The 19,784-nt window shown below is 41.7% G+C and overlaps 1 protein-coding gene across 1 annotated transcript in view; it reads right to left on the reverse strand.

Annotated features, from left to right (window-relative positions):
• Positions 1-3,948: 3,948 nt before the first annotated feature.
• The window catches only part of LOC106583036 (chemokine-like protein TAFA-1), a 265,027-nt gene continuing 249,191 nt past the window's right edge, over positions 3,949-19,784 (reverse strand). The window contains exons 4-6 of the mRNA XM_014166794.2: positions 16,686-16,810; positions 15,012-15,102; positions 3,949-5,316 (exon numbers count right to left, since the gene is read on the reverse strand). Of these exons, the coding sequence (XP_014022269.1) occupies positions 15,076-15,102; positions 16,686-16,810 (152 nt within the window). The 3' untranslated portion in view covers positions 3,949-5,316; positions 15,012-15,075. The remainder of the gene's footprint in view (positions 5,317-15,011; positions 15,103-16,685; positions 16,811-19,784) is intronic.

Genomic DNA, 19,784 nt, shown 5'->3' on the forward strand with positions numbered 1-19,784 from the left:
GCTGTGTACATATAAGTCTCTTAGGCTTAATGCGCGATATTAGTTATCTCTCTCTCTCTCTCTCTCTCTCTCTCTCTCTCCACTCTCTCTCTCTCTCTCTCTCTCTCTCTCTCTCACTCCCCCCCCCGCCCCAGTTTGGAACACAGCTCTGGGTCATTCACTCTCGAGTGGAAAACGATTGAGAGTCACTATGCTGACGTGTGGCTGATTCTGTGGAGACATTGTGATGAAAAATGGTCTCTGTTTAATGGAAAGTGTGAAGTTTGAAATCTCCCAGGAAGCCGAGAGTGCTGTGGCCCCAGCGCCCCTTGTGGAACAAGCCCTGTCATGTACTGCACATAACCATTCATGAGGAACATGATGGATCTCATTGTTGGGCCCGTCTCAGGGTAGTGGCTTTTGGGTTGACTTTGCTTTCTAGGGAGAAAATATGGTGGCGAATTGTCATCCCGGCTTATCATTATCATCGCAGCTGACAGTCATAGACTGGCAAGTCATTTGACTGTAAAGTGTGTTGGCGGTTCGTGGGCATTGTGCAGTGTCAAGGGAGGCAGACAGTGATGTATTGGGTGTCTATTAGAGTGTGCATTCATTTGTCACAAGGAATTGTGTTGGAACAGTGTGGCAATCTGTTTCCGATTGTATTGTGTCGAGTTGTGATTTTGCCCAAAAACTTCAGAAACGAGAATATAGCTGTGTGTTACATGTGGAAAAATTAGTTCGGGCTACTTAAAAATGTCACTGCAAAACAATCTGTTTATGTTATCTCCTACCATATACAGTGAGTGTACAATGACATAGACTGACCAGCTGAATCCAGGTGAAAGCAATGATCCCTTATTGATTTCACTTGTAAAATCCACTTCAATCAATATATATGAAGAGGAGGAGACAAAAGGATTTTTAAGCCTTGAGATATTTGAGACATGGATTGTATGTATGTGCCATTCAGAGGGTGAATGGGTAAGACAAAATATTTAAGTTTCCTTTGAATGGGGTATGGTAGTAGGTGCCAGGTGCACCGGTTTGAGTGTGTCAAGAACTGCACAGCTGCTGGGTTTTTCACGCTCAACAGTTTCCCGTGTGTATCAGCAATGGTCCCCCATCCAACTTGACACAACTGTGGAAGGCATTGGAGACAACATGCGCCAGTATCCCTGTGGAACGCTTTTGACACCTGGTAGAGTCCATGCCTGATGAATTGAGACTGTTCTGAGGGCAAAAGGGGGTGCAACTCAATATTAGGAAGGTCTTCCTAATGTTTTGTACACTCAGTGTATATTTCACCTACAGTATATAAGGGATAATTAAGTTTTACAGCAAAACATCAACACACATACTACCAATCATAAACTATTGTTAGGCCTATTACATGTATACCTTCACAATTATTCAAAAGTCAAGTTGACTGCAATTGGCTATTGGAGTGAATAAAGACTTCAGATCTTTATTCTACACTACAGCAGCTCAGTCATGACAGCTTTGCTGACACCCCTACTATAATAATAATCCCATTCCACTTTGCTTGCTCTGTGATAAAGAACTCAAAATCTAGTATACTGTGGCCACTCTTTTTCTCTGAAGTCTTTTCCTCACCAAATGGATCTGGGCTAATAACTAGGCATCAAAGTCAGATGCTGCAGCCACTAAACAGCTGTCATTAAGAAGACGTTTGAGGTTATTCATGATGTTTGGGAGACTTTAGACATCTGCCAGAGATCAGTGGAAAGGTGACATTTGGGATGAGTCATGGTCCCTATTTACATATATATTTTTTTTACCTTCATTTGACTAGGCAAGTCAGTTAAGAACAAATTCTTATTTACAATGACGGCCTTACACTGACCAAACCTGGACGATGCTGTGTCAATTTTGCCCTGCCATATTGGGCTCCCAATCACTGCCGGTTGTGATACAGCCTGAATTTTAACCAGGGTGTCTGTAATGACGCCTCCAGCACTGAGATGCAGTGCCTTAGACCTCTGTGCCACTCGGGAGCCCCGAGTGAGACTACTTTACAGGTTTTGAAGACATTGAATTCAAGACTACCTTTCACAGACTGAACTCATTGATCATTGAATCCACAAATTATAGTCTGATAGAAAGTGTATTAACCAGATATAGTCAACTGTAGTAGTTGTACCTATAGAAAGTTAATAGAAGTTGTGTTGGAAGTTCCAATCAATCCCGTTGAACACTTGATCAGTGTAGTGTTCCATCAGTGCTTTATACAACGGCTGATTGGTTAAAAGCACGTTCCAGTGTCTATTCCACAAGTTACCACTGGCTAAATCTATGACGTTAAAGTGCCTATTTACTCTGTTCCATATGACTGCGCAATCCACTGTCTCATCAGGCCCGGGCAGGGAAGTTATAAACTTGATCTCCACTATAAAAAGCATCTAGACATTATCTCACATTTCTTTTAGACTAACATTTAGTTTTCTACAGCAGAGATTTGTATAAACCTTACTGTCTCTCTCCAACATTTGCAACATTGTTTCAATATATCCTCCAAACACCGGCTTCTTGGGCATTATCACTTAAGTGTTCCATCAGTGTAGTGTTCCATCAGTATTAGTGTTCCATCAGTGTAGTGTTCCATCAGTATTAGTGTTCCATCAGTATTAGTGTTCCATCAGTGTAGTGTTCCATCAGTATTAGTATTCCATCAGTGTAGTGTTCCATCAGTATTAGTGTTCCATCAGTATTAGTGTTCCGTCAGTGTAGTGTTCAATCAGTGTAGTGTTCCATTAGTATTAGTGTTCCATCAGTGTAGTGTTCCATCAGTGTAGTGCTCCATCAGCTGTCATGCTGTCGGCTGTAGAACAGCGGTACAGGTTGATGCGGACATGGTTGCTTCTCAGAGGGAGGCTGGGGGGCGTGATTGACGTGTCGCCTGTGACATTGCAATAATAATGTGGAGAGGGAGAGAACCGAGGTCTGTTATCTATGCAGGTTGCGTTCAGCTCTACTCCGCCTTAAATGGAGCAGGACCTCCCTCCACAGCATGACTCCATCATCTCTGCACAGGAGTGGAGTGCATAAAAGAGAACAAAGAACAAACATATCTCTACTTCTCTTCCAGCACTTATCCAAGAGCACCCTTTAAACACAATCCACTTTAGAACCTGCATAAACAAGGAGAGAAAAACCCTATGATGTGTACATCTTCATGCATTTAAGGATAATCTTCACAGTATGTCACAGCACCATATCTTCCCTTCAGAAACTTTAGATTCTCCCGCTCCTCTACCTCTCACTGCAATATACACACTCAGTCATGTTGTTCTGTACAGACACAATGACACCACAGGAAGCTCTGAATCCTATTAGATATGAAACAAACAAAGAGAGGAATGGGAACGGCTCATTGAGGAAGAGAAAACACACATTCCATCTCTCTCTCTCTGCATATCTTCCTGTGTGATTTTGGCAAGACCGCTGGGAGATTGATGTGTCTGTCAGTTTGATACCTTCTGTGACTGTGCAGTGAGGAACCAAACGGCACAAAAAAGCAGAATTTCTAAATGACTAATATACAAAAGTGTCTGTAGGGAGATAAGACAACTCTGCATCAAGAGATATAGCTGGGCATGATATTGGAAATCTTTATTCTAATTGCATAAATTCATTGAATATGTTATTTTGATAAATTCTCTTTGGCACCAAGGGAGTTGTGTAAATGAACAATCACACACTAATTTGTGTGTGTGTGTGCGTGTGTGCGTGTGTTTTTGAGCACGTCTGTGTGTATGCATATTTCCGCCAGTTATTTTAATACTTGTTAAAAGCGTTGTTGACTGAGTGTGGACTCAGACAAATGGTATAATACTTATCTGTTCACAATATAGATGGCACTTAGAGGAAATTATGAATGTACGCACCACAAGAAAAAGCACCCACAGTAAAACAGTAAACGTTTAGTAAACTGAGACAGGAAACTCATTATAGAAAACCCCTTTAATTCTGATAAGACCATATGTATATTTAGTGAAGGTACTGCATGTCTGTTCAATATGTCCAATACTTTCTCAATGTATTTTTCAAAATATCGTCTGGGAAGTCTTTCAGTGTGTCAGTGTGGAATCTACGCACAACAAGCAAAGTCAAGTCCACAACCATTCTCAATAGCAGACACAGGACATAAAATAACTCTCAGATACTGGACCCAGTTGCACTGTTGTTATCTATAATTTATAACAAAAAAAGAGGACTTGGGTCACTGTTGATGCTTGTTTCTTTTGTGAGGCAGTTCTGTACAGTAGTTTAATAATCTTTACAGAAGCTATAGGGATTCCTATTTTCCAAGCACATCACTGAAGGGTGAATGAGACCAATACTTTCTCATTATGGTCCTGCAAAGTCTATTCCAGAGATTCTCAATGAAATCAAACACTGCAAACAGTCCTATACACAGAGAGGATATTCAACCACTACCTTTGACTAGGAATTCACTGTACTTCATAATCAGGTATAGAACTGAACAATTCCATGGAAGGATCTCCTCGCAGGATATGTTTACTGTATAAGAGAGCCCTCAAACTGCCTTTTTTATCCTGTATTTACAGTATATATACACACAACTATATTATGTACAAAGAAAAAGCTCCAATGAATAACATAGAGCGTGCCAACAAAGAACAGTTCTGAATGACATGTCAATCATGGACAGTGACTATGGGCCCCTGGGTTGACCCCTGTGACCTCTGAGTGTCTGTTTAATCAGCGTTGTGTTGTTGTTCCTGGGGGCATTGCGTAGGCAGAGTCGACAGCAGTCAGGGTCACTGCCCAAGCTCCGCACAGTCACAAGAACGCTGGCATGCTGAGATGTCGCTTCTAAGATGGACGCTGATGACAAGGATTATTGAAAAAGGTTCAATCGATCCCCACATAATGTCCCTCCAATGTGCCACTGATCCTGTAGGATCCCTTGCTCAGTGGCACTGAGGCTCAGTGAGGATAATACAGTTTACCTTTGGGGAGGCGTTAGTGTCTTCAAATAACGTTTTTACAACCTCTAAATAACCCCTGCTAAGCTGTTTTAGTTTCGAAAGGGAGGAAAAAAAAGCATGAAGGAAATTGGCCGTGGTTGTTGTGGAGGAGAGTCCCGACGTGAGGCTCATTGATCAAAAAGGGATTAGTCTGGTCTAAAATCCTTGGCACCACCCGAGCGAAGCTGTTTTATCTAGGAGGATATCCTTTTTTTTGCAGTCACGGGTAATCCAGTTGATGTAATAGTTTTAGTCCGTTCGGAGGGAGGGGATCCTGGCTGGGAGCCTGCAAGGGAGCTCTTTGTTAGGTCCTGGGGTGAATCTGAAACACACAGGGAAGAGGAGAAGAGAAACACACACACACTTAGACAGAACAAAGGCATACAAGTGCGTGAGGATTACACCCCGAGGAATTTCTCCATTCCACATGTCAAAACAAGAGGTCTTTTGAACTGAGAGGCTCATCTCTCTCACCTCCCCTCTGCTGTTATTGCTAAAAACAGACAGCTTTTGTGAGAGTGAGCAACATCGAAACTGAGTTACGTTCTCAGCCATGAGATATCAGAGAGTCAGTGCAAAAACCTTGGTGTGTTTCCATGCTGTGTTTGTCTGCTCTGGGTAATATCACTGTGGCATATTTTCTGCTTTATTACTTCACACTTCTTTACACATGATCAACATCATGGAAAAGCCTGTGCTTCCTCAAACAGAACCAGCCAATCATCTCTCAGTATTTCAGCCTGTCTATCTGAGCGCACTGAAGTGACTTTGGTTCTGCTAAAAGGGACGTATGCCTGACTGTCTCCCTGTGGTTTAAATTCAACAACTCTTATTTAGTGTCAGTCGTGAATCTGGCTGGATTTCAGTGGCACATTGTGCAGCCCTCAGGCAGCTATAGAAGGCTTTTCAGAGGGCTGAATGAGGTGCTCAGTATGTTCATGATGAACCAGACTGCTCAATCTTTACCTGCTGCATCCCCTTTGTCTCGTCTTGGTTACACACACGGTATGTTTTCCAATGTTGACAGTGTGTCTCAATATATCATTTAAAAGTTAACATCTCCTCAAAAATGTGATATTATGTTGGATATTTACTCAAATGCTCATTTACCGAAATCAACAACATTCACAGCAATCAATCTAAAACGTTGACTCGCTGATAAATCCTGTCTAAGAATCAGAAATGAGGACCGAGAATAGGGGACAGACCCTGCACAACGTGGAGCTAATAAAAAAAAAATAAACCTTGTGGCTCTGGTCTCGCCCTCACACTGCTCAAAATGACATTTCCATCCACCGGTCTCTGCTGGTGGTGGCAGCCAGGTGTGTGTGTGATTGAGACAGCGACAGGACCCTGGGGGACCCCTCGGGGCCCTGGGCACAGCTCATACTAAGAGGTCTGTGTCGTAATTTGGAGATTGTGTGGGTGGATGGTGGAATGATGTGGAGGCTTATAGCCTTTCTCTCTGACAGGTCAGAATGTTCATGCAGTTTGTTAGTGGCCCTGTGTGCACCACCTCTGTCAACCCAACTCTCCTGTCCAAAGTCCTATGTTAGCATCATTTTGTATGGTTCACTATCATGGTATAACATTGTGATGACATTCAACATTTTCAAGATAAGTGCCACCTTTTTTCAAAGCTGGAGTGATATAGTTTTAGACAACATTCACAACCATAAACACCATATAGGATCGTCTGACTTAGTGTAGCATGACGACTCGATCATTCCCATTTTCTCTTTACCAGGCCACAGCCTTACAGTAGCAGGTACCACGTGTACTCTCCACCTTCTCTTCTCTCTATACAGAACTAGCCCCTTTGGTCCTTAATCCTTAGGGCTTAGCTGTCCAGCATTTGCATCTGTTTCATCTCTATCAACCAATGAATGGCCAAAATGTCACAGTTTGTTTCAGCAGAAAGTGACCTCTAATATAACAAGCACAGTTGTCATTACGCCTGCTTCTCCCACAGAGAGACAGACTGAATCCCATAGAGGTTTGTTACATTATATGCACATGCTGTCATTTCAGCTGTCCTCTGTTCTGTCTCCTTCTCTGGAAAGGAACAGAGCAGTAGCAGGTAGGGATGGATTGGAAAAGGATTCCCAAACTTTTTTTTCCTGTTGGAAACGAAGCCCTCTGCATTCTAATTTACAGGCCACATTAAAATGCAATTTGCATAGACATCAATAAGTAAAAAGAGCCAAGGACAATTGCCTTAGCGAAATCATGTAGACATTCTCTTTCCTTCTGTTTCTCGTTAAGTGCTGAACACATCCATTCCATTTGTTGAAGAACTTCTTTGAAAAGCAACGAAACCCCCTCAAGGAACAGAAAACTCCAGACAACAACAACATACACCAAGATCCATTTAATGTGACACTGACAATGGGTATAGAGCAAAAGAGTAGAAGCAAGCAGATCCACTTTACATGAACCTTCCATCATAACGCCTACATAACACTGTTATGAGAATGACATGACAGATGACATAAACAGTGAAGGTAGTTGATGTCAGCTGATGACAAATCCCTTTATGACACCGTAGGCTCGGCCCTAAACTATGTCTCTCTGTCACCTGGGGCTGCATGGCAAATGGAGCAGCAAAACACAAATGACAATGCTTTAAGGACCAGTACGCTCTTCCCCCCTCTGAGGGCCAAAATGTATCTCTCTCTCTACAGCAGCGGTCACAGACATTTTCTGAGTCAAAATGCAAGCCGAGATCTAACGCTCAGAAAAAAAATATCATCACTTAAAAAAAAGTATGCCTATGCAACATTAACCAATTAAAAACAGTTCTGCAGCAATGAGGTTTGCGCAGCAGGCTGTAGGCCCAATACATTATCGCTGCATATTGGCTAAGCTTGAATTGCCCTGCCAATGTTGTTCTTCTAAGACAATTTTGAAATGATATATTTCAACATTTAAGGTGTATGACCACACTGGTAATAGATCATTTGTTGTATTACTTGTGACAAACAGCTGAGTGAGCGTAATCATTCACTTTTTTTTACTGGACTGATGGCCTGCATCTGATAGTCAGTTTGAGGGGAGGGAGGGAGCAGCGGTGAGGCTGGCTCTTACCCGATTCACCATCTCTCCTCTCTCCTTCCGCTGAGAAAAGGGGACACAGTCTTCCAGCTGCAGTATTTCTGCCTCGCACCAATTTATGTTGTTGAAAAATTCCTCGATATTAAAAAAGACACGCCTCAAGTAACAACAACGCAAGCTTATCGAAACACTTTGCTATACTCATTCATTGCAGCTGCAGTGCTGGTTGTAGTGTGAGTGGAATTTGGGAGAACGTGCATTTTATGAACTATTAAAGTGTTGAACAAAGTGTTGACAGTGCTGAATAACAACTTAAACATGAACTTACTCATAAACACAGCAGCTCTTTGCTGTATTCGTTGAGTCTCTACTCATGGTTTTAAAACTTTTGAAATCTCACATGATCAACTTTGCTGTGCGTTCGATGCTTCCTATTACAGTGTGCAGACACGTGCAGACACGGTGTTACGAGCTATCTGATTGGTCAGTGGTAGGCCTATAGGTGCACTTGATTTGCTATCTGGGACTGCTGGGTAGGTGGAGTTCTACCTTCAGACACATGCAACGGTTAAAAATGGGAACACTTTGCGTTCCCGGTGCTAGGGGCTGCTGAATCAAGTGCACTTAATATCAACAGCATGAAAAAAAGAAGAAAGAAAACAGGAACACAAGGCTTTATTGTTGTTGTTTTTTTACGGAAATGTTAGATGCATTAGGTTTTGTTGTGGAATTGTTAGATATTACCTCTTACAGTGGGGGGAAAAAAGTATTTGATCCCCTGCTGATTTTGTACGTTTGCCCACTGACAAAGAAATGATCAGTCTATAATTTTAATGGTAGGTTTATTTGAACAGTGAGAGACAGAATAACAACAAAAAAATTATAAATTGATTTGCATTTTAATGAGGGAAATAAGTATTTGACCCCTCTGCAAAACATGACTTAGTACTTGTCTACTACTTTGTTCTAAGACAGTTAAAGCGATAATCAGCAGTTGAAACAATTAGAAAGTGGAGGGATGGGGCTGGATAAATGTAACCACTCTCAAATTCATAGACAGAGGTATGTACGCAATGACTGACCATCCATGTATATGTTTACATTTACTTTGTTTAAAAACATTGGAGTAAAACAAGATCAAATTCTGGGTTCTGATGGGGTACGACAATTGAACTAAGCTCATGAGCTCAGTATTTCTACTTTGCACACTCACCTACTGCAAATCTACAATTCCAGTGTTTTTTAATTGCTATATTGTATTTACTTCACCACCATGGCCTTTTTATTGCCTTTTACCTCCCTTATCTCACCTCATTTGCTCACATTGTATATAGACTTGTTTTTGTACTGTATGTTTGTTTTACTCCATGTGTAACTCTGTATTGTTGTATGTGTTGAACTGCTTTGCTTTATCTTGGCCAGGTCGCAGTTGTAAATGAGAACTTGTTCTCAACTTGCCTACCTGGTTAAGCAAAGGTAAAATAAATAATAAATAAATAAGGCATTTAGAAGTTGCAGTATATTCTTCAACAATCAATGGGTACATATCATTAATTTATAAGTCCAGAAATGTATGTAGCAACTGTAGACTACCCCTTTAAGCTTACATCAGCTGTCATGTCATTATTATGAAAGCAAAATGCAGATGGATGGTTAATGTAAACTATTACCAAAAAGATATACACTACCGTTTGTGAGTTCGATTACAGGCTCCAAATGGCCAGAAACAAAGAACTTTCTTCTGAAACTTGTCAGTCTATTCTTGTTCTGAGAAATGAAGGCTTCATTAAATAGTACCCGCAAAACACCAGTCTCAACATCAACAGTGAAGAGGCGACTCCGGAATGAGTTCCTCTGTCCAGTGTCTGTGTTCTTTTGCCCATCTTAATCTTTTCTTTTTATTGGCCAGTCTGAGATATGGCTTTTTCTTTGCAACTCTGCCTAGAAGGGCAGCATCCCGGAGTCGGCTCTTCACTGTTGACGTTGAGAATGGTGTTTTGAAGGGTACTATTTCATGAATCTGCCAGTTGAGGACTTGTGAGGTGTCTGTTTCTCAAACTAGACACTCTAATGTACTTGCCCTCTTGCTCAGTTTTGCACCGGGGCCTCCCACTCCTCTTTCTATTCTGGTTACAGCCAGTTTGCGCTGTTCTGTGAAGGGAGTAGTACACAGCGTTGTACGAGATCTTCAGTTTCTTGGCAATTTCTTGCATGGAATAGCCTTCATTTCTCAGAACAAGCCTGTAATCGAGCCCACAAATGTTGAAGCTCCAGATACTCAACTAGTCTAAAGAAGGTCAGTTTTATTGCTTCTTTAATCAGAACAATAGTTTTCAGTAGTGCTAACATAATTGCAAAAGGGTTTTCTAATGTTCAATTAGCCTTTTAAAATGATAAACTGATTAGCTAACACAACGTGCCATTGGAACACAGGAGTGATGGTTGCTGATAATGGGCCTCTGTATGTAGATATTCCATAAAAAATCGTCCATTTCCAGCTACAATAGTAATTTACAACATTAACAATGTCTACACTGTATTTCTGATGGGCTTTTCTTTCAAAAACAAGGACATATCTAAGTGACCCCAAACTTTTGAACGGTAGTGTAAGTTGAACACATGATTTTACTGTGTGGAGTAGCGCCAGTTGTTCATTTGAACAATTGATTTATGATTTCTCTTATTCAACACATTTGATGGTGATGCGTCTGTTGCACTTTGCTCTGAACAAGCCTCCCAGATGGGATATATCCTGTTGTGTTTTGTGACTGGCTTGAAAAGGTGCCTTCTGGTACTTCTGCTAGACAACATGTGGCTTTTGAAACAGCAAAGCATATACTGAATTTACATACTGAGGCAACAGCTAGGAAACTATTAGTATTAGTGAAACGGCTGTTATCAGTTTCTTCTTCTTCTCTCAGCCATGAATGATCCTGGGCTAACAGTCAATCTGCCTGGTGACATGTACTGTCTGTCTGGTAGGGATTCTTGATTATATTGAAGCCTTCACATAATTAGATCTTTATAACAAAAGAGGCAGGTAAGCAGAATGAAGACAAGATGTTACATTTCAGCTTTTTTTTGTTCTCTCCCTTTTCCATGTAACTGTATGGCGTGAGAAAAAGGATTGATCTATTTAGCCAATGGAGCGGGTAATGTGGATCTATGCTGGGCGTGTGTTTGGAGGGGTCCCTCCCCAGTTCCCTTCACTGTGACTTCCTCAAACAAAAGGCCTGCCTTGTCTGCTGCTGATAGAGTACAGGCAAGCAGGGCTCCCCCTCTGAAAGACAGCAAGAAAAAAGTCTGTCAGGCACTCGCTTTGTCAGCTTCTAACGTTCATGCCAATTTAAAAAACGAGTATTAAAGCTGATGTATTTATGTGTGTCTGTGTGTGTGTGTGTGTGTGTGTGTGTGTGTGTGTGTGTGTGTGTGTGTGTGTGTGTGTGTGTGTGTGTGTGTGTGTGTGTGTGTGTGTGTGTGTGTGTGTGTGTGTGTGTGTGTGTGTGCCTGATTGCATTTCACTGAGGCTGTTTAGAGCCAAATGAAACCCTGCAGGTGAAATGAAAAGGGGGAAAAAAAGTCCTGTAGGATTTACTGGAGTATAACAAAACAAATACAGATGAGGTTATTTGCCCTCAATGCAGAAAGAATGAAGGATGTTGATTAAAACAGGAATACAGAGAGGGAAATAAAACCCTTTTAAATGGTCTGTTGTCTATGCTGTCCGCTGATAGTTGTCTAAATGCCCCACGTTAGAGGCAGATCAGGACATAAAGCAGCCTCTGATAACAACCCACACAACAAGAGGGGCAGAAGACAGACATACCCAAGGGTGTCAGACAAACTCAAACACACACACACACACACACACACACACACACACACACACACACACACACACACACACACACACACACACACACACACACACACACACACACACACACACACACACACACCCGAGATTAGCACATCATAATGGGATTGGCAGACTGGGACTATGCACTGTAATCTAATTCACACAGTACAAAGTAGCAAAATAGGACATGAAACAAAGGAGAGAATGGATGAAAGAGAGGGACTGATCCTACTATTACACACTGATCTGACCAGAACAGCAAATGACCAGGGCTGTGTTTGTTTGTATACATGTGTGTGTTGACAGGCGGCATGCATGTCTTTGTATTTCCAGATGTACAGTACCAGTCAAAAGTTTGGACACACCTACTCAGTCAAGGGTTTTTCTTAAATGTTTTACTATTTTCTACATTGTAGAATAATAGTGAAAACATCAAAACTATGAAATAACAAATATAGAATCCTGTAGTAACCAAAAAAGTTCAAAATCTATTTATATTTGAGATTCTTCAAAGTAGCCACCCTTTCCTTGACAACAGCTTTGCACACTCTTGGCATTCTCCCGACCAGCTTATTTGGAATGCTGTTCCAGACATCTTGAAGGAGTTCCCACATATGCTGAGCACTTGTTGGCTGCTTTTCATTCTGCAGTCCAACTCATCCCAAACCTTCTCAACTGGGTTGAGGTTGAGTGATTGTGGAGGCCAGGTCATCTGATACAGCACTCCATCACTCTCCTTCTTGGTCAAATTGCCTTTACATAGCCTGGAGGTGTGTTGGGTCATTGTCCTGTTGAAAAAGAAATGATAGTCCCGCTAAGCGCAAACCAGATGGGATGACGAATTGCTGCAGAATGCTGCGGTAGTCATGCTGGTTAAGTGTGACTTGAAGTTTAAGTAAATCACAGACAGAGTCACCAGCAAAGCACACCCACACCATCACACCTCCTCCTCCATGCTTCACGGTGGGAACCACACATGCGGAGATCATCCGTTCAACTACTCTCCTTCTCACAAAGACACAGCAGTTGGAACCAAAGATCTCAGACCAAAGGACAGATTTCCAAGGGTCTAATGTCCATTGCTCATGTTTCTTGGCCCAAGCAAGTCTCTTCTTATTATTGGTGTCCTTTAGTAGTGGTTGCAGAAGTCTGTCTCCTCTGAACAGTTGATGTTGAGATGTGTCTGTTTTTTTTACATTTTCTTTTTTTAATTTAACCTTTATTTATACAGGTTTTTCTCATTGAGATAGCAATGCTTTTTCCAATAGCAGCAGGGGAACAAAGTTTCAGACAAAACAACTTACATACACTAAACACAACATTAAAAAAACTATAGACACACATGCAGTACAACAACTACATATTACGTAAAAAAACACGAATGTCACGACTAGAAAACAGCTGTCCTAAAGACAATTACACTCGTGATAGTTACATCGATCAAGTGTTAAAACTCCACCAACGTGACTAGATCATCACATTTTCAAATGTTCAGGAGAGAATTCCAAAACCACAGAGCTGAGTACCTAAAACTATTTCTACCATGACCTGTTCTAATTCTTGGTACTGTTAAAAGCAATTGAGAATGGGACCGTAATTTATATTTATTTACCGACCTGATTAAAAAAGAACAGAGAAAGTGGCATTTTACCCAGTATGGCCTTATAAGTCAGTGTATACCAGTGTTTAAGCCTACGCAAGGTCAATGACGACCAGCCAATGACGCTGTAGAGATCACAATGATGTGTTCGACGTTTTTGATTGGTAACGAACCTGAGGGCCGCATGATATACTGACTCAAGTGCTCTCAGGGGAGGGGTTGAGGCCTGCATATATATATACTACTGTTCAAAAGTTTGGGGTCACTCAGAATTGTCCTTGTTTTTGAAAGAAAAGCAAATTTTTGGTCCATTAAAATAACATCAAGTCGATCAGAAATATAGTGTAGACTTTGTTAATTTTGTAAATGGTTATTGTAGCTGACTTTTAATGGAATATCTACATACGGGTACAGAGGCCCATTATCAGCAACCATCACTCCTGTGTTCCAATGGCACGTTGTGTTAGCTAATCCAAGTTTATCATTTTAAAATGCTAATTTATCATTAGAAAACCCTTTTGTAATTATGTTAGCACAGCTGAAAACTGTTGTCCTGATTAAAACTGGCCTTCTTTAGACTAGTTGAGGATCTGGAGCATCAGCATTTGTGGGTTTGACTACAGGCTCCAAATGGCCAGAAACAAATACCTTTCTTCTGAAACTCATCAGTCTATTCTTGTTCAGAGAAATGAAGGCTATTCCATGCAAGAAATTGCCAAGAAACTGAAGATCTCGTACAACGCAGTGTACTATTCCCTTCACAGAACAGTGAAAACTGGTTCTAACCAGAATAGAAAGAGGAGTGGAAGGCCCCTGTGCACAACTGAGCAAGAGGACAAGTACATTAGAGTGTCTAGTTTGAGAAACAGACGCCTCACAAGTCCTCAACTGGCAGATTCATTAAATATTACCCTTCTAAACACCAGTCTCAACGTCAACAGCAAAGAGGTGACTCCGGGATGCTGGCCTTCTAGGCAGAGTTCCTCTGTCCAGTGTCTGTGTTCTTTTGCCCATCTTAATATTTTATTTTTATTGGCCAGTCTGAGATATGGCTTTTCTTTGCAACTCTGCCTAGAAGGTCAGCATCCCGGAGTCGCCAATGATTCTATGATTCCATGTTTGTTATTTCATAGTTTTGATGTCTTCACTATTATTCTACAATGTAGAAAATAGTACAAATAAAGAAAAACCCTGGAATGAGAAGGTGTGTCCAAACTTTTGACTGGTACTGTACATGAGATAGTTCTTAAATTGTTGACGAACGTAATTTATATTGCTCGTGTTGCATGTGTTGTGTGTGTTATACTGTAATCTTGAGTAGAAGGGAGAGCGCATAGTATTTGTGTCATTTTGCCTAATTATGCACATACTGTAAACACACACAGTGGAATATTTTTCACTGAGTATTTGAGTTAATGAGAAGCCAATGAACATAAGTCAGTCAGTCACACTCCTATAGTTGTTTAGTGAAGTGCACATGAAGAAAAGCTGGAGAGAGACTAACCTTTACAGAAGCAAGAATGCAGCTCAGTTTCTGTTGAAGCATCCTCTGCATTTTGCTTCCAGAGCTAAAAAGGTGAGTATGGCGCAGTGTTCTGCAAAGAGAGGGTCAAGAGAAAATGTTGATGTGGATATTTAGGAGTATATCCTTTCGTAGAGCCTTTGACCTCTGACCCTAATGCACACGCACAGGATCCCTTCCTGTTCACTGACTTCAGATCACTTCTAGTACTGCACATAGTAATTGATTCATATGATGAGCGTTTAGGACAGTGGTTCTCAAACCTCTCCTCGGGGATGGCCAGACATTTCAACATTTTGTTGTGGCCTTGAATTAGCTTGCCTGATTCATGTATTCAACGGGTGCCTGGATAGGTAGTTTAGGTATCAGCTAACCACATCATATGTTTTAGCAATCTGGTGCCCGACGGCACAGTCGATGACGTGTCACGCAACCATTGGTTGATGCACGCAATGTCTGAGCAGAGGAACGCGACCAAGGATTTGATGATTAGTTGACAATTTGAATCAGGTGTGCTAGCTCTGGAATAGATCAAACACATAGGATGGTAGGGGGTCCCCAAGGAGAGGTTTGTGAACCACTGTTTTAGGAAATATGCTTGGCAACGAGAGGGTTCGTCCAAGGTTACATCCAACTTATGAAACGCATTTCACGTTGTTGTCCAAAGAATGCATTCTGAGAGGCGTTCTTAAAGTTTGCTTACCTTGACAGGTTGGCAAAATCGTACCATCCGGTCAACTTCTTTTCACTTTTAGGGCTTGGAATAGCATGCAAGTATAGACTGTGTATTGCATAAGCAAGCGGAACAACCTTGAGAAACCCTGTGTGGTCTAACCTTCCCTGGCTGTTCCTGTCACCATTATCACATTAGTCTCTATTTCTATTCAGTCTTGGTCACGAATCACTAAGAGAAGCGGGAGGCTGCACCCATAGAATGAATACAAATCTGCCGATCAACCTGTCACAGTGTGTTAGATGAGCTCACTTTATTCCTTTTATTATTTTCATTTCTTACGACCGATTCTTCATCTTGTTTTTTTTACAGACTGCCTGGCAGTGGAAAGGCACTTGCTCTTAAGTTTATCTTCTAAAAGAGTTTACCCCTCAGGCAAAAACACGTTGTTTTTCACTGCCTTGCTTACACTTTTCTGGCGCAGGTCATTGGATATTCTGCTTACAGTTTAAAAAGCCCACCTCACCAGAACAAACACATGCACAATACGTGTCAAGTGCACACTTTATTCCCACTGAACTCTGCTTGAGTTTTAAAAATGTAGGTTTCTTCATATGAAATAACAGGAGACGATTCAGGAGACGATTACCCAAATGATAGGAATGGGAAAGGAGATGAGCACCTACCACAGTATACCAGTGGATGTACCAAAGCATTTATATCAGAACTGTCTTGTCTAGCTATGGTCACTCAGGTTCTATTTACCGCCTGATAGGTTGTTGTGGTTGTTGTTGTTGTTGTTTTCTAGTGAGGGCTTCTCACCACGACTCACTTAACCAACAGATTCACAAAGCTTATCTGACACATCCATAGCCATTGTGAGAGAGTAGCCTATGTGTGCTGTGTTGATGTGTATATGTGCTGTGTGTGTGCTGTGTTCAGTGTGATGTGTGTGTTTGTCTAGGGCCATAGCAGAGTCTCACCCTTGTGGTCTTGATCTTGTTCCCAGAGGAGCACATCCATCCAGAGTTATCAGGCAGAGTCTTACACTCCTCTCCCTCCAGACATGGCTCCATCTCACACCACCACTTCCCAATCACAATGGACGCTGCCGGGGGGAGAGAGAGACAGAGAGAGAGGGCTGAGTCCAACCTGTCATTACACACAATATTGGTACACAGGCGTGGGCAACAGACACAAACACATTGAGGATAATTCCAGCTTTTCAGTATGATGAAAAAGTCCTCAAGTGAACAGACTATGGTGATAAGACCCACACATGTTTCTAAATGAATGTTTTCTCATCCTTCCTCGCTCAGAGCAATTTGTACAGTTTGTGAAATGAATCTCGGTGTTGACAATAATGTCTTGCCCAAACAGTGATTAATCATTATTTTGTTTTGATATAGTAACATTGCATGGAGAAGCAGTAATCTTATTTTTAATCAAAACTAATTGCCTCTCATTAACATCTACAAAATACGTCCTCTAGCTATTAGACAAAACAAATAAGGTTCTTTCCCGTCTTCTCATCGAGATGTTGGCGTGTTTGTGTGTGAACATCTGCCTGTGCGTGTGCACCTATTGCATGTCAACCACAGGAATTCACAAAGTGGTTTCTGTGACATTCAAACTTAGAAAGTATGTGCTTTGTGTCACCCATGTGCCGTTATGCTTCTGTTTCCAGTGATAGAAATGTCTTGTATAGAACCTTCATTCCCATTGAAGGCAATGAGCCAGTCTGGTGTTTGTCCTGCATGATCTTCTTTTCACCCAGAAATGTAATACTGTACTTATTATTATTTTCTTTTAAATGCACATGTTTAGCATTAGATTGAATGCATCTCTTTGCTTAGCTTACCTTCCTAAAGTTTTTCCATTCCCCTGTAACTGGATAGGATTGGAAGTTTGAATGTCTGAGTCAAGATAGACATATTGGGGTTTAGCAACTCACATCCTGTTTCACCTTTCTGGTAAAGTTTTTCTGTAGTCGGTGTAACCAAGGTTACAGGGTAGCAAGTCTTTGTAAGCACCTCTTCAGAAATGTAGGGCACAGTAAAGCTCCTGTGCCTTGTGGTACAAACTGTAGAAACATACGGAGCACGAACAGGCTGAACTGTAGCCTACTTTTCAAACACTGGACACATACACACTCCTCACAGTCCGAGAAGAACTGACTCATACAGTCGCTGCATTGGCTTTATAGAAACCACAGAGACTCCTCGGTGAAGTATCAGCAATCCCAGGCTGATGCTTCCCCTCCCCCTAAAGATGGCCTAACCGTGTGCTGAAGCTACCAGAGCTAGCAGAGCCCAGAGCAAAGCGTTATCTTCCTCCGCACACCAACCAAACACACATTAACCATAGGCTCCCCCGTGGCTGTTCACCACATACAGTAATTACCACACACTCATCTGTCATATCTCTTTCTCTCTCTCTCTCTGTCTCTCTCTCTCTCTCTCTCCCCCTTTTTCTCACACACTGTGTAGCTTCACTAAATATGCATCCCATCTTAATCACACAGCAATCCCATGTGTGATGGCAGGAAACATTATCTCACCATGAGGTCTTTCTGAGATGCTGCGATGTTGGATTCCATGCTATTCTAGTTAAGCCAGGGCTGAGCTGGACAAACACCATCAACTGTATAAAGTCTGGTGCTCCAGGCAATGCGTCTGATCGTTTTGTGCTGCAATGAGCCTGTTTTCTATTTACCTCATGATTTTTGTTATTGACAGCAGAACCTGGAAACCTTGAGAAGGATTTATGTTCAACACTTTGAATGCAGAATCCACTGAATTGAAAATGGTGAAGTAATACCTGCAAATATTTGTTTTTTTTTGGAATGGAAAGAGAGAGACAGAGACGGAGAAAAGAGAAGGAGAGAGAGGGAGAGCTGAGATTAAAATGCTGCCTCACCAGAGGGGTTGAAAGATGACCTGTAATTTGCATGAAAGATGAATGGTATTTACTATACTCCACTAAACATTGATTTCTCCTCACATTGTGTGCTGAGTGTCTACATCTGTGTTAGTCATTTCTATAGGGCCAGTCAATTGTATGTGCCTGTCAAACATGTCTCAGAGACAATAACTCTGCCCTCATTATAAACAGCATAACGGCTTTCTGTGCAAGATATATAAATAGCTCCAAGTCATTTCTACCACCGTTACAGTACCTTAGAGACAAGATGTCTATTGATAAGACAGTGGCAGACTTCTCCATCTCATTCAGAAGGTCATCATCGTAAAAGCTAAACTGAAACAATTTGAACCCGACTTAAATAGCAGGCCTTAACTTGGCAGCCCTTCTGTGTGATCCAGGATGTGTAGGGAGTCAGAGAGCCAGAGGGGCTAAAGGAGAGGCTCAGGGTTAATATGGAGCTCCAGATCCATTGAATCCAGGCCAGGACATCTCTCTCTTAGTGACCATGGCAGCTGGAAAAGTGCCAGTCTATGGGCTGGGATCCATTCCTCACTACCCAGCAGTCCACTCCACCCCTACCTCCCCCTTTCCCACTACCAACACTAAAGTCACAGCCACAGCGACTTCATGACCCCTCCTGTTTGCCCTCCTCTCCTGACGAGAACTATGGAGGGGATGTGGATTACTATAGCAGGACAGTGGTCCCTGGGTAAATGACCTACAGTGCAAGGCCGGGTCATCACAAAAATGTCTGTCTGTATGTCATACTTATTTCGCCTCTATGGCCTATTTATTGCCTTACCTCCCTAATCTTACTACATTTGCACACACTGTACATATACTTTTTCTATTGTGTTATTGACTGTACGTTTGTTTATCCCATGTGTAACTCTGTGTTGTTGTTTTTGTCGCACTGCTTTGCTTTATCTTGGCCAGGTCGCAGTTGTAAATGAGAACTTGTTCTCAACTGGCCTAACTGGTTAAATAAAGGTGAAATAAAATAAAATATTATTGGCATAATCATGATGGATCAAATTCTGCATTAGAGGTCTTCACGGGACCAAAACGTTTTCTATGTCACTGGTCTGAGGGTCTGATATGATTGTCATGGGTCTCGGGTATGTGCAATTTGAACTGACTTGTAGTGTCAGTCAATG

Source organism: Salmo salar, chromosome ssa22 (genome assembly GCF_905237065.1).
Source record: "Salmo salar chromosome ssa22, Ssal_v3.1, whole genome shotgun sequence".
In the NCBI taxonomy this organism is placed as follows: Eukaryota; Metazoa; Chordata; class Actinopteri; order Salmoniformes; family Salmonidae; genus Salmo; species Salmo salar.